The sequence below is a fragment of the Elaeis guineensis genome, chromosome 15 (assembly GCF_000442705.2).
Source record: "Elaeis guineensis isolate ETL-2024a chromosome 15, EG11, whole genome shotgun sequence".
NCBI classification, from domain to species: domain Eukaryota; kingdom Viridiplantae; phylum Streptophyta; class Magnoliopsida; order Arecales; family Arecaceae; genus Elaeis; species Elaeis guineensis.
The window spans coordinates 51126496-51140622 of record NC_026007.2 but is presented as its reverse complement, the minus strand read 5'-3'; the positions used below and the strand labels follow the sequence as shown (position 1 = coordinate 51140622).

The window sequence follows — 14127 nt, the reverse complement described above, 5'->3', positions numbered from 1 at the left end:
AAGAAAGGAATGGATATTCACTTGTATATAATATCCAAGTTCAAATACTTAGAAAGCATCGTGAGGATTTGAACCCAGAATTCTAGTTATTAAGAAGAGGGATACAACTATTTGGATAAATTTTGGTTCACCATTGATATTTTAATAATGTTAAGTATATTTGATTTATGGGAGTTGGACTATAGAATGGGAATGAGAGTTAGTGGCTTCTTTTTCTATATGCTAACTTCTTGACAAGAACTTCTATAACATCTTAAGTTATCCACTTTGCTTTTGTATATATCTTCCTTTACAAAATAGAGCTTCACTAGATTTAGTTATTGTCAATAAATCACCATCGATATTTTATCTATGCCACAAAAATCCAAAGAGATCATCAATTACAATAATAATCATCAAAAAAAAGTCAAATGGGCAAACTCTAATATCTCTATACGTGTCAAACATAGGAGGACTAAAGAGTATTAAAAATTCAGAATATTAACTTCATCATAGATAAAAACATTGTTGAATCCTTTATGATTTTTCATGAATAAAAAGTAAATAAATGAGAAAATAATTTTTTTTCCGAAAGTTTAAATTTCAGAACACTCTTTTTTTTTTTTTTTTGCCATCAGTCTCTTCAAAATGTATATATCATTCTCCTCCTACAGCACTAAACCGTGACTAAATGGAACTCCACCATTTTTGACTTCCAAGACATTAATTGAGATGCTTAAAACTTTCTCACAAAGTCAAGATGTTCTTATCATGAGAGTTGGAAAAAATGAATGGTTCACATGAATGATGAACTCATTATCCTCTTCTTGCACATCTTCTTACCCCTATATCTTTCATAACCATATGTTAATCCAATTTATCAATAAATTACTATGCTCCTAAGAGTATGAATTACTATGCTCGTTCTCTCCTTCAAAATGCTACCTTACTGGTCATTCCTTTTTTTGGGGTAAAAGAACTTTTAGAGTCATTCAGCAACTAATAAACGCTTGGTCTCTTCTTTTCTTTTATGTTCAGTTTAGAAGTCACATCCCAACAAGTCTTTCTCTCGCATGGGTTCATGGTGGAATGTCACCAACTCCTGTGTGGCACCAGGAAAGCCACAGAAGCTTGTGGATGGGGTCAAGCGGGCTGCTGCAACCAGTCATCAATGCTCTACAGCAAATACCTCTTCCTCCTTTTTTTTTTTTTTTTTTTTGGTAAGATAATACCTTTTACTCTTAACTTTAAAACTATGAGTTACTTTATTGATCTTTCTTGTTCTGATAAGGCTTCTCGATGGATCCAGGTTTGGCTCAATGCAGAGAGAGACCATAGATCAACTGTACATAGGGTCCAGCAGGACCAGGCCTAGATGCTTAAAGAGTGGCAATTAAACTTGGATCCAGACTTGCATTTGTTTATTTTGAGTTATGTAAACGACCAACACATGCCACCAAGCACAGCTATAAACTCACCTTGCCATCTACAAAGGAGATCCTCGGTCGCACCACAAAGTACGATATCATCATGGATAGCCACCAAATCATTCATCTTAGAGATGGAACGGCTTTCCATCTCTATGTACCTGGATATATTCTCATGATAAATAAGATCTATCTATCTCTAAGATGGATAATATAGTGGCTATCTATAATGGTATCATATTCTATAGTGCTAAAATCACATGTCAAAGGATTCGGACTGCACCATTTATCTCCGATCCCACCATAATTCTTGTGGAGCAAAGGCCCAATGACCCACACAAGGCAGACGAGCACAATATAAACATGCACAAGCCCAGATGAAAGATAGAAGATAACAATGTCTAACCGTGACTCCATTGAAGATAACAATGTCTAACCGTGACTCCATTGCTTCTTTAATTCATGCTGTCAACTATTGGGACCGAAGAAGATTGCCGTCAGACACACAGCTTCTCTGATTCATGTTGTCAACTACCAGGACCAAAGAAGATGTTGGCACCCAAAACCAGCATAAGAGACTGAGATCAGATCAAGATTCATGGTTGACACAACCCTCTCCTCAAATAAGACTCTGAAGCAACTAAGCATGGCCTATTGCTATAAGACTAGGAAGATATCACCAAATATAACTAGCAAGGAGACTCCTGGCCAAGTAATAGCAAGGCAAGATCATGGCTAGAACAGAGATATCAATTCTGGCAAGACAGTGGAGCAATGATCTGTGGTTGCACAAAGTTGGAATTGATCCTAAGATTGGGCCGAAAGGCCCAATGTTGGCAACAGGGAGCTGGCCCGCAGCCTAAAACGCTAGAGGCCAATAACAAGAATCATTTTTCCTATGTTTTTCCACTTTAACCATCTATTTGGTATGAAGAATAGATTGAAAGAGGAATAGATAGAAAAGGAAGGATGGATGAGGAAGACGATGGATAGATCTTCAATCTATCCTCCGGTATGTTTGATGATATATGGAAAGATAGATAGAAATAATTTCTTTCTCTATTTGATATAGAAGAAATGAAAAGAATGATAGACGATATTTACATGATATTTTTATTAAATTATTTTTTTATAAAAAATATTATTATTATTATTGATTTATAACATTTATTTGTACCAAATAGGTAAGGCAATATGTAAATTTATAATTTTTATTCGATGATATTAGACTTCATATTCTCTTAAAATTTCAAATATCAATAAAACTACCTTAGCTCGACCATCATTTTGAAAGCTAAGTCTTCGAGGTTTACCTTCTACCACATTTATGGTTATATAAAAAATTATATAAGTATTTAATTTAATTTAGTAAATAATTTTATAAATTAATAATATATAAATTAATTTATAATTTAAATAGTTAATTAATTTTATATAAATAGTTAATTATAAAATGATGTATATAAATAGAAAAATAGTAATAGTTTTAAAATTTTATCAAAATAATTAATGAGAGATAATTTTGTCGATATAGAAATCTTTCGTCATATGCTCCATATTTACTTTTTTTTTTGCATCCTCCTGATTTGGGGGATGCAAATTGATGGGTTACGATGAATAGATAATTTTTATTATTTATTTATTTTTTTTAAAATTTTTAAAATCAAGTGATAAATGAAAGCCATCCATCTTCCAACTCCGTCGGTCCCTTCTCTCATGACCCCTACCAGCCTATTTTGGTTGCCCTTAAATGGATCGCTGGGAACTCACTTCACCAAAGTGATCAGGAAGCCAAAGTCACTTCTTGCAAGTTTGAGCCTAATTCCTCTAACATATAAACTCTCTTCAGACCACTTGGGTCACTTTGAGATAACAATACCGGATGTGATTTTTTGTATGCTAGAAATAATTTATAGATGTCCACTTAGGAAAAACCAAATATGCCCTAGAAGAAAGTAACAGAGAAGCCAGACCCTTTGATTAATATTTTGAATTTGAGAACATCTAGGTATGGAGGTAACTAAAAGAGAGACACTTTCGTGATAAAAAATTCAAATAAAAGAAGTTATACACATATAATGACAGTAAGTTTTTTATCATACATAGAAGTTATCGGGTTTATTTAGGGCTACTTGCAACTCAAAAGCAATCATGTTCCCAACATCTCGTACGAACCACATGATAACATAAACCCAACCATGATATGCTGACATTATTTAATTAATAATTGGATCAAAAAAAGGATGCATGACAAGCAATAATAACCAAGCTATCACATTAAATTTGCATAGGACACAATCTGGCTTTGCCAAAATCTTACTCTGACTCATGAAATTTATACCCCACGAAATGATATATATGAATTCTCAAATATGGAGAAACATACATGTCCAACGAGATCTAGCAAACACTAGTAGCGAGTAAAGTCATTGGTTTGCTTGTGTTAATGCGTGCCACCAATCAACCTCCAAGGAAGAGTCACAATATCAAGCCATAGAGTAGTTTCCACCATACCAAACTACAAATAACCTAATAAAAATTGTATAATAGATTGCTGGTAGAATTACCTTGGTCAACCATGTTCTAAACCCTATTCCTAACTTTTGAATATCTGTCTCCTGGGTTGCTGATGGAATTTTATATGGGGTTGCGAATGCTATTCCCAGGTTCATTGGGAATAAGGATGAGAAGAAGCAACGTTTCCACTATGTTGGCTGGGTTTCCATCGTCAAGCCTAAGTGAGCCAAAGTAGAAATCATGGGTAAGCATGTAAAGAATTCATTGCAGAACTCTTAACTCAAGGTGGCCAGGAACATGGACAGCTACTTCCCTGGAGCAACCTTGACCGAACTCTTCATAGTTCTGGAAGGCTGTCACCAAGTGTGCTCAAAAAATTTGATCAGGATTAACCTTCAGCATGGCTAATGGTCAATCTGCCCTGCTACCAGATCACCTGCACATTGTGATATACCTTGAAGGTATAAGCCACTTTGGTACATCCTGATATGAAAAGAGGTTTATGTTGCAAACCCTATTATCAATAACAGCTAGAATGTGCCTAGACTTGGGAAGATTTTTGATGACTAGATTGTTGAGAAAATCCTGTGTTTACCTATCTCCTACGCAAACATCCCGACCCTAAATGGTAAAGGGCTTTCCAAGATCCATCTATCGTTTTGTGGTAGGCAGGCAGGCATATGGATCGGTTTGGATCAAAATAAGTAAAAAAGACAACCAGATCAGAATAGAAATCAACATCCACTTTGAGAATATATTCTGTAGAATGAGTGGGTGGAAGGGGAAGAACATGCACTTACATAAGTAATATATATAATTACAGAGGCTGCACCCAATATAAACAGAACAGAACCTGTAGGTTTTCCTATTTTTTACCGTCAAATAGTATGTTGTTCAATCCCTAAGATTTGATTGCTGTAGCGAAGCTAGATGATGATATGAATGAGGTATACTAAATCCAAGAATCACCGACCAGCAATTATTCCTCCAGCAGTTGCCTCAGGCAATAGATGATTGGCACTATACCTGTCCCCACTATTTTGCTCAGCATGATTGAAGATGAATGCTGAGCTGGCTTTAAAATGCTTCAGAGCAGCAGTTTGTCCTCGACTCTACACCCAATACATGTACTGTACATTACTAATGTTTCTGCTTTCTTGTTAGCGGTTGGTTCCCAGGCTTTCAATCTTCTGGCACCCCAGACGCTTGCACCTTCCAAACTTGCAATCATGTTCTACTCAGCTAAAAATAACTTCAGAATGATGGTAAGGCTAAAATGATCCACAGCAGCAATAGTACTTCCCCAACTTTGCAATCCTGCCAACAGTCTTCAATCCCTGACCTCGGGAAGTCCTGCTGCCACGTGAACTACCGGAAGAAGATTGGTCTGAATCACTACCTGGAGATTTGCCTGAACTAGAAGCCTTCCTGTTATGAGATAGCTCATAAGCAGAAGAGGAAGGGCCGGAAGCCCATGCCCTTTCAGGCATTGGATTGGCAAATGCGCCCCCTTCTGCCACCAGATTACTGCTACTGTTACCGCAAACTGAGCCTGCAAAATAAGTGAACAGAATCTAGTTTCAGGCTTTTTTGAATTTGTCCATTCCAAACCAAGGTTGTTGCAGACTCGAGGCAGTGCCAAACAACGAGAGGAAAAATCTTAAGGTTGGCACCACACAAAAGCAAGAAACTAGACTGATAAAAGATATAGATCTAAAGGAAATCAAGAAAAAGAGGTAGCAAACAAATAAAATGGAACAAATAAAGCACCCCATCAATATTCAAGTTGGTGTGCGAAATAATAATAAAGCTTTGGCTTAGTAAAAACAAAAAGGAAATCCATGATACAACAAATTAGCTTACGTTGATATAAGTTGGTCTCAGTCAAGGCAAAGGAAATCTTAAAACAAGAATATAAATTAGCTTAAGATGAGAAAGAGATTAACTAATGATATAGATCAAGGTAACCTAAAGGTTCTCAATAGGGATGTGATAAATGAATCAAGTATTGCGATGCTATTTAAACGGTTACGGATGACGAAAAACCCACAACTGAGAACCAATCAATGACATTAAGGAAGAGAATGACGGAACAAAGATTGGGAAAAACGACAGCAATATCTAATAGATAATTTGATCTAATGGTAGGAAGATCAATAATAGACACAATTATATATGATTAACTTGTGTATAAGATAGGGGAGAAAAAAAAAGGAATGTAATTAGTGGAACAATATGATATAGTACCTTCCCTGGTATAATTGGAAATTAGACATTGCATATAGATTATATACATAGACTACTACAATTGTTAAAGACATACACTAAGAAGCTAATAGTGAGAATCTTTAGAAGCTGAGGCAAGAAAAGGATATCTCAAGTTTATACAAAGGGTACACTTTTTTCATAAAGTAGATTGCTCAAAAGTAGGAGGTGACTTGGGCACAATCTTATTTTTGGATGATAACAAGCTAATGAAGATACTAGATTAGATAGAATGTTGAAATTGTGGGAGGAAAACCTTCACAAATAAGGATGTAACAATGAATAAGAGAATAAAGTGTAAACAGGATGAAATTTAAGGAAATTTAAGGAATAGTAACAAAAATTCAATCATCTATCATGATTGATGATGATTGATGAGAATATATTATAGAGTGATCATTAACGTCATTTTTGAATGCAATACACAAATTGGACAGACAAAATGAAAAGAAATACAGCTCAATGAAGTAGAGACATACATTGAGGGCGATAAGTGAATGGCATGTCTTCAGTTCGAAGAATAAAATCTGCTGGATAACAAGCCCCAGGATGTTGGGTAGTTCAAAAGGTTGGGCCACATAGGCATCTAAAAAAAGTAAAGCATGGCAAAGATGAGAACTTTCAGGTGGGAGGGACAGACAACAAGTATTATAGAGGAATTGTTGAAGTTTAACCTATTAAAAATGGTGATGAACAAAAGCTGAATGGAAAGTGTACCCGTAATGAAGATCTGAGGAGGCCCTGATAAGGAGAGGGTTGGATTTTTTTAAAGTGTAATGAAGGAGAAGGGGAGGCCCTAGGATAAGTAAATGAGAGGCAAGGCGGAAACACCATTATGAATATCTGATAGCAGCGAACAATGTATTCTGTTAGAATTAGATGGTATTAGAGTTGGACACAGGCAGCAGACATGAAAGCTGGTTTAGATGGTCATGAGAAAGGAACAGGGCCTCGACTTTAAGAAGGGACATTTTGGAAAACGTCAAAAGTGGAGTCTTGCTCAGGGTTGGAGTCCCAACACTGAGCGCTGCCACTGAGCGCTGCCATTTATACATAGAGAAGAGATATGACTATATATTTGTTGACGATACGTATTTGTAAAACTGACTTTAAAAGGTAGGGATGAGGCTTGCTGGTTATGGTTATATACATTAGCATTGCTAGGATGCTAGGGGTACCATAGGCTAAGTCAAAATAAAATGTATCAGAACCAGACAAAAAAAAAAGTTATGTTTGGCCAGCAGCCTTCTTGAGATGCCTATGTTTATATAGATACCTCTCTTAGATAAATGCATTGTTATTTGATCCATATGTGACTACATACAGGGACAAGCGTACCTGATGGTGGTGGCCTGATAACCACTTGATTTGATTTGACGGATGCAGAGACACTGTATCTGCAATCTGCATGCTCTTCTTCCACCCTTGGGTTATGTTCATTCTCAAGATCCCTCAACAAGGCATCAGCATCAAAGTATTCATCAGAGTTTACTGACATGAGGCTAGAATTGTCAGAACTGGATGAAGATGTCCCTGGACTATACAGGTCATTCAGTTCCAAGTAGTCTCCCTTAGAAAAATCACAAGTTGCATATACGTCCTCAGCAGAGCTATCAGTTTCTGGACCGGTAACACTTGTTCCAGATAATACTGATTGCCCCTGCTGATCCCTGCCAACCATCTACATTGGAATAATATAGAACCCAAAGTAAATATATGTATAACAAATGAAATTAACCAGATATAACTCTCGCAAGATTGGATTAAAAAATAAAAGCTTCAGTGCCTCCTAAACAGAATGATACTATGTAAGCTAATAATTATCCAAAAAGTCAATGTGAAAATAGGATAATTAGCAAACAGCATGATAAAAGGACAGAATGCAAATCACGTATGTGAATGTTCAAAACAAGAACAAGGTTCCTAATTTTACTTTTGATATGCCAATAATGACCCAAATTAAAAATCTGGAGGATTCCAACTAAAAACTACTCTTAAAAACGAACAAGAGGGTACAATGAAAATTGACAGGTTTCAAAAGCCAAAAGGAGTTCATTACATGAACAAAGCAACACAAAAAAAATCAATTAATGCAGACAAAGGCCCATCAACAAGAAAAAAGAAATGACTTCTACCTGGGATCTGTTTCCAGCACCACTTGAAGATGAATTGTTTTCTTGTTCTAGAAGATTCAGCAACACATGTTCTAGGTAATCACCATCAGCAGCATCTGCAATCATAGAGTTATGCTGTTCCTCATGATTTGGCCTTTCATTAATTTGGAAAAAGACTCTATACAGAGAGCAGTGGTCCTGTAAAAATCATCCGAACACATCAATATCCCATTGGAAGGTAGTGAGAAGGTCCAAACAATAAAAGCATCAGCTCAAAACCAAGTACAGGCTGCCAAATATATACAATACCTGCTCTTTATTAATTCCCTGGTGTGTCTTCTGTTCTGTTTGATATTCATGCATCGTCCACCCAGTTTTATCTCCATTGGGTGCTTTCCCTATATAAAATTCCCTTGTTGTTTTTCTGCCTACAGTAGGAGTACTTGTGAATATTCTGAGACCACCCATGGGTTTCCAGTACCCAGTTCTTGTCACTTTAATTTCACATTCACCATTCAGAGACTGTGGGTCATCAGGATTGTACAAGTACCACATATCTTCTGCACAACAAATTTACCTGTGTCAGCTACTTCCTAATTATTATTTATTAGTAAATGTAAAGTAAAACAAGGAAAGTTCTGATGCCAGGAGAAATTAAAGCCTATATGTTTTGACATGGCAAAAGATTTATGCAAAAAAAAATTTCAGGACTTCATGTGCGGCCAGGATTTTAATGGCTAGATAGCACCAGTTGACAATATTAAATTTTCTCCTCTTTTTCCAAAAATTACACAATCCTGATGATAGTTAGAAACAGCAAAACTAAATAATGTCTTTGGATCAGTAAGCATTGGATTTCAGGAATTTTTTTAGTTTTAGGAGATTAAGGCTCACTACAAAAGATTGCCTTTTGCTCCACAAATAGAAACAGTTCAGATACGTGTTGCAGATGAATATACATAATGCCCGCAGGCAGTATGTGCCTAGTGATGAAAGTCATCTAAATTTCCATCAGCCTGAGATTCAGACATTTGAGTCATTCATATAAACTTGCTCATCTCATGAGTGTCCATTGCAATTGCTTAATGAAAGACACATGATTCACATATTCGAGGATTCTCTTTTTGAAGTGAGGATCCTACTAGCACTTAGCTTTAGATTCTTAAATGGAAAGTTGGAAAAAATCTTTAGGATTCAGCTAGCTACTTTTGGAGGTTATGTTCCTATGTTGTTCCCTTTTATGCCACAATCAATGGAATATTTTAGGATTTTGTTCTGTTATGTACGAATGAAGCCTGCAAGCAATGACTCCTAATAGTTCTTGGTGGTGAAGACTTTGCTGAAACATATCCTCATTTTTGTTTTTTTTTGATAGAATGCCAAAAGATATCTTCCTCACCCTTTTGTTGCAGGTTACTTCAAGTTTTATGCAGTTCACCTTCATACTTTAGTTGGATTTTGGTTAGTATCGTTCATCTGCTCCCTCTGAATTACTTGTTCTTTGCCAACCAACACCATTTTATTTAGACAAATATCTGAACTTCTAGTCCACTATCTATCATTAGGAGTTCTCCCTTTTTTTATCTGTCCTTTTCCTTTTTGCTTCCTTTAATCCAAAAACCTGAAAAGCCACTGACCTTTTCCTTATTAAGCCTTGAGTAGGTCTATCACTAACTGATTTCTGGTTCCAGATTCTAGGTTGAATATTCACCCCATGGCCCCACATTTGTAGTAGGGTTCAGCGTGAACTTACCAACATCAAACTTGCAACTGTGCCTTTAATGAGCAAGATCCCTTTCTTGACACCATCTAACACATCTATGTTCAAAAAATTGCATAAACATGATGCTTTTGCAAGAAAAGATGCTTCCTTTTTTTTTGGGGGGGGGGGGGGGGGGGCATAAATGGAAGTTTATTAGGTAGGTTACGAGCAAGCTGGCATGGATAGTCATGTATAGAACATGTGGTCTTTTTGAGGGCAAGTTCATATATGATGGGGCACATAAAAAGGATGTAGCTAACTTTGGAACACCCAATAATCGTGCTGAGAAATGAAGTTCCAGAAGAAAGGAACATATCACCCTCATCTCGTTAGGATTTTCTGTTGATCAGCTGCTTCTTCGTCACCATGGTGATATTTATTTACAAGGAAAATCTAAATGTTCACCACTCAATGTTAGCGAAAACCATAAACAAGCAATCCATGCTTTAAAACCTAGGGCCCAAAAATGGTGAGGGACAACAACTCTGGCAATAAAACTTATCAAAAGGCCATGATGACTATGCAGTGGTTGAGAGTTGAGACAACATTTATTTGGATCATTTGGCTCTGAGATAGCAAACAGACTCACAGAGAAGTAATCAGTAGGACAGCATGTTGTTTCAGTTAATTTCTTAGCAATGAAACAAGATATCAAGTCCAGGACTTCAATTGAAATGCAAAGCTACCATGCTCCACAGAACAGACCAATTCAAACCTGAACACCACTGAGAAGGCAGGAAGAATTAGGGGGAAAGATGAAGAATCAAAAAGTCAAGCAATCATATAATTTGAGCTCTATGATGTTTAGTAAACATAAAACACTAGAGAGCATTGTATGATATGATCTGAAGAGTCATAGCCAAAGTGTGCCACAAAACGAAGGATTTTGCAAAAGGAGGTTGGATATGACAAGAATATTATCAATAAGATTCATAGGCATATCAAGGGACAAGCTAGCAAGATCCCATGATGACTGAACCCACTGAACTAGCCACTGACCATGTGATGACACAGAACATGCATAAGAGGTTGAATATGAGCCCTTTCAATCATAGAGGAAACATCATGGAAATCATCTCTGAGCACTATTTATCTGCCTCAAGAAGAACAACACAAGCATGTAATATGAACAATCTAAGACCACACCAAAGTTGTCCTTTGGGAGGTGCACAGGATCCCAGACTTCATCAAATTCCATGAAACTTCAAATATGCAAACCAATTAAAAATCTTGAAATTGACCAGCCCTATGATGAGGTAAGCTTAGCAAGGTTGCAAGAACTAAGTTAGCAATGCCATGGACCAATTTTGATAGCTAATATCTACTGCAAATATCTAAACTGTTCCCATTTCTATGACCATTGAATTTGATTAATGCGGAAAACTGAAGTGCATGCAAATGCCATCAAGCCAATAGACCACATACATAGCAATCATGAAAGAATCACACTTAAAGAGGAAAGAGTTGCATCAAAAGTGCCTGAACAAAAAAGAATGTATAGAATATCTTTGAATGGGCTATATTCACCCCCACCCCTGGTGGCACGAAAGAAGAAGAAGAAGAAAAGGAAGAAGAATGAGGAAAAAAAAGTAGTTGTCCACACTCAAGATGTATTTGATGAGTGCCTTTCAGTTTTTGATGTGATCTGGTGTTCAAGCTGCATTTGATGATGTGCTCCTCAAAGATGTATAAATCTTAGTCAACCAGGGTTTGAACCCTGGGCTTCTCCCCAGTGCAACCACTGAGGAGAGGGGGACAGCAACCAATGTACCCAATTCATGCTGGCATCTGAAAGCAATAAATTAGAAGTTCTTGAAATACAACTACAAGCAATAAAAAATGATGTTTCTGCTCAAAATTCTGACATTTTATCACAAAGAAAGACACTCTTTGATGCTAACCTAATACAGTGCAATTTTGTCTCCAGAAATTCCATTTTATTATAAAAAGAATCTTCTCACTGACAACCTTCAAATAATTGAAGAATGAAACTAATAATAGGAAGTCTAAATCATTTAATTAAACAAATTTCAAGCCTACAATAGACATTGTCTTTACCTAACTCCATCATCATTGCTCACTCAATGGATCACGAAAGTTATCTCATCTGATAACATCGAGAAAAAGGCCATAAATGTTTGAAAAGAAAATATGCAAATCCCATATTTAGGATTCATGTCTCTATAAAATCCTTAAAAACTTCAGATGCATAATTAGACAGCAAATCCTTCCTTTTGCACTTCATCCCAGTCACTTCTACTACCTGATGACTAAGCTAACACAGAATGTCCCATATTTCCATTAAATAGTTTATATACACAAAGTCACTATCCTAAGTATCTTTTAAAAAATTGCAAATTTAGAGCCTACAACAAAAAATAGTGGCAGCAAAGAACGAAACAAGTACGACACAGGCATTAAAATAGAAAAAAATGAAACACTGCTTAATTCACTTGTAAATAAATCTTGTTCCATAAATCTTCTCAAGATTTCCTGCAGATCCAGAAAACTATCAAATATACAAGACCATAGAAGATTTTAATTTTCACCCCACAACGGCAAAAACCATGATCTCTTAGTGACACTATGCTCTAAAAACTACCAATATATATAATAAAATAAACAGCATAAAAAGAGAAAAAAATTAAGAACGTAGAAAGATCTATTTGAATTTAACGTTAAAAAATAAGAAAATAGATTGATCTATTTGAATTTTGAAGTACCTTTAATATAAATGCAAGCATAAGGAATTAAAGAGGCAACTCTTAAGTATGAACCAATGCTAACCAGGAGAATTCCATGGTTCGACGCTGAAAGGGCTCACTTCAGTGATCACGTTGTCTGGGACGGGATCCCCAAACTTCCTCCCTCCCACGAACAGTACAAGTTCTTCGTCAGTTGAAGATGCATTGATATCCAGTGGGACAGAGAAAGGCGCCGAAGGACACATGGCAACCTCGATTTGGAACAAGAAACCCTATAACGGGCAACCACAGCTAGTATATTTAGTAAGTTCCCAATTCATCCAATCCACCAGGCGCATCGAAAGAGGAAAAATGTATCCAAAACAAGGAAATTAGGCTAAATCCCGAAATTTGAAGCTTTTTTTCTTCAAAACCATGGTTGCTTTACTAAAAAAAGTGTTTCCCGAGCTGATTTTTTTTTTCCCGCATGGGTTATGTCAATTACCCCAAATAGTAAACTTACAAAAAAGACAATAAAATGAAAAAAAAAGAGAGAACAACCGATAAATCCAGAAATTCTTCTATAATTAGAAGTGCTTCCAAGATTCTAGATTGAAAAATTTTAAAATTCTACATTCCTCTCGGAAAATTAGAAAAATCGACATGGTTCGCTCACAAAAATCTTAACCAACCCATCTTTCACTAATACCATGGCTCGATTCAAGAATAAATTCCTCAAATCTTTTGAATATGCCGCCATAATTCACTCCAAATATTGTCCATAAAGTGCAAGAAAAACCAGAATCTTAGGCCAGAATCTTTCGTTCTCAATACTTCTTCGACGATTCAAAGAAAAAAAAAATCCATCGACCGCAACATAAGATCCGGATTCGAGAATCCAAAACGAAAAAAAAAAAGAAAAAATCGAGCAGGATTGCCCGATTCCTCCAATCAAATTAGCTCAAACAAACAATCAAAATCAAAAAATTCGACAATTTTTCTCCAATCTAACCTCACAGCCGAGCGATCGACGAGAAGCCGACGACTGACCTACGACTCCTCTCCCTCCCCTCTCACGGCTCGAAATAAAGAAGGAAAAAACGGGACTGGGTCGAAGTATTTATAGCCGCCGCGGGAAAACTTAACCATGGTTGGTATCTCAGTCATCACACAGTTAACCGCACTGCCACTGTCCCCCAGCTCGGCAATTTTACCGCCGTTGCCCCTCTCCCCACGGCGTCAACCGTGCCCACGCTGTATAACGGCAGTTATCTACGTCATCATTTTCCGTTGCGTCGCCATGAATTGTAACGGCTGTTATGATAATAGTTAGCACATTCCGTAAGTGGGGTGGAAGCCTTGAAAATGGCTACCGGTTA

At 36.6% G+C, this 14127-nt stretch overlaps 1 protein-coding gene across 5 annotated transcripts; it reads right to left on the bottom strand.

Annotated features, from left to right (window-relative positions):
• Positions 1-4648: 4648 nt before the first annotated feature.
• On the bottom strand, positions 4649-13859 carry LOC105057977 (NAC domain-containing protein 13). 5 transcript variants are annotated; one of them, XM_010940725.4, is made up of 7 exons: positions 13761-13859; positions 12852-13041; positions 8612-8862; positions 8324-8500; positions 7527-7869; positions 6668-6774; positions 4649-5475 (listed from the first exon to the last, which is right to left on the bottom strand). In XM_010940725.4, exons 2-7 carry the CDS (start codon positions 13012-13014, stop codon positions 5254-5256), a joined length of 1263 nt encoding a protein of 420 aa, XP_010939027.1. In that variant the 5' UTR covers positions 13015-13041; positions 13761-13859; the 3' UTR covers positions 4649-5253. The 5 variants fall into 5 exon arrangements, with proteins under 5 accessions (XP_010939027.1, XP_010939028.1, XP_010939029.1 ...); XM_010940726.4 differs by having other exon boundaries at positions 8612-8859; XM_010940727.4 differs by lacking the exon at positions 6668-6774.
• Between the last annotated feature and the right edge of the window lie 268 nt (positions 13860-14127).

What these genes read in the sequence shown, in the direction of transcription:
- LOC105057977 (XM_010940725.4), bottom strand. Translation starts at nt 13,014, where the DNA reads ATGTGTCCTTCGGCGCCTTTCTCTGTCCCACTGGATATCAATGCATCT. An exon ending in AGGGAATTAATAAAGAGCAG is followed by an intron (nt 8,501 to 8,611) that starts GTATTGTATATA and finishes TGATTTTTACAG; the next exon opens with GACCACTGCTCTCTGTATAG. An exon ending in ATTCACTTATCGCCCTCAAT is followed by an intron (nt 5,476 to 6,667) that starts GTATGTCTCTAC and finishes CTTATTTTGCAG; the next exon opens with GCTCAGTTTGCGGTAACAGT.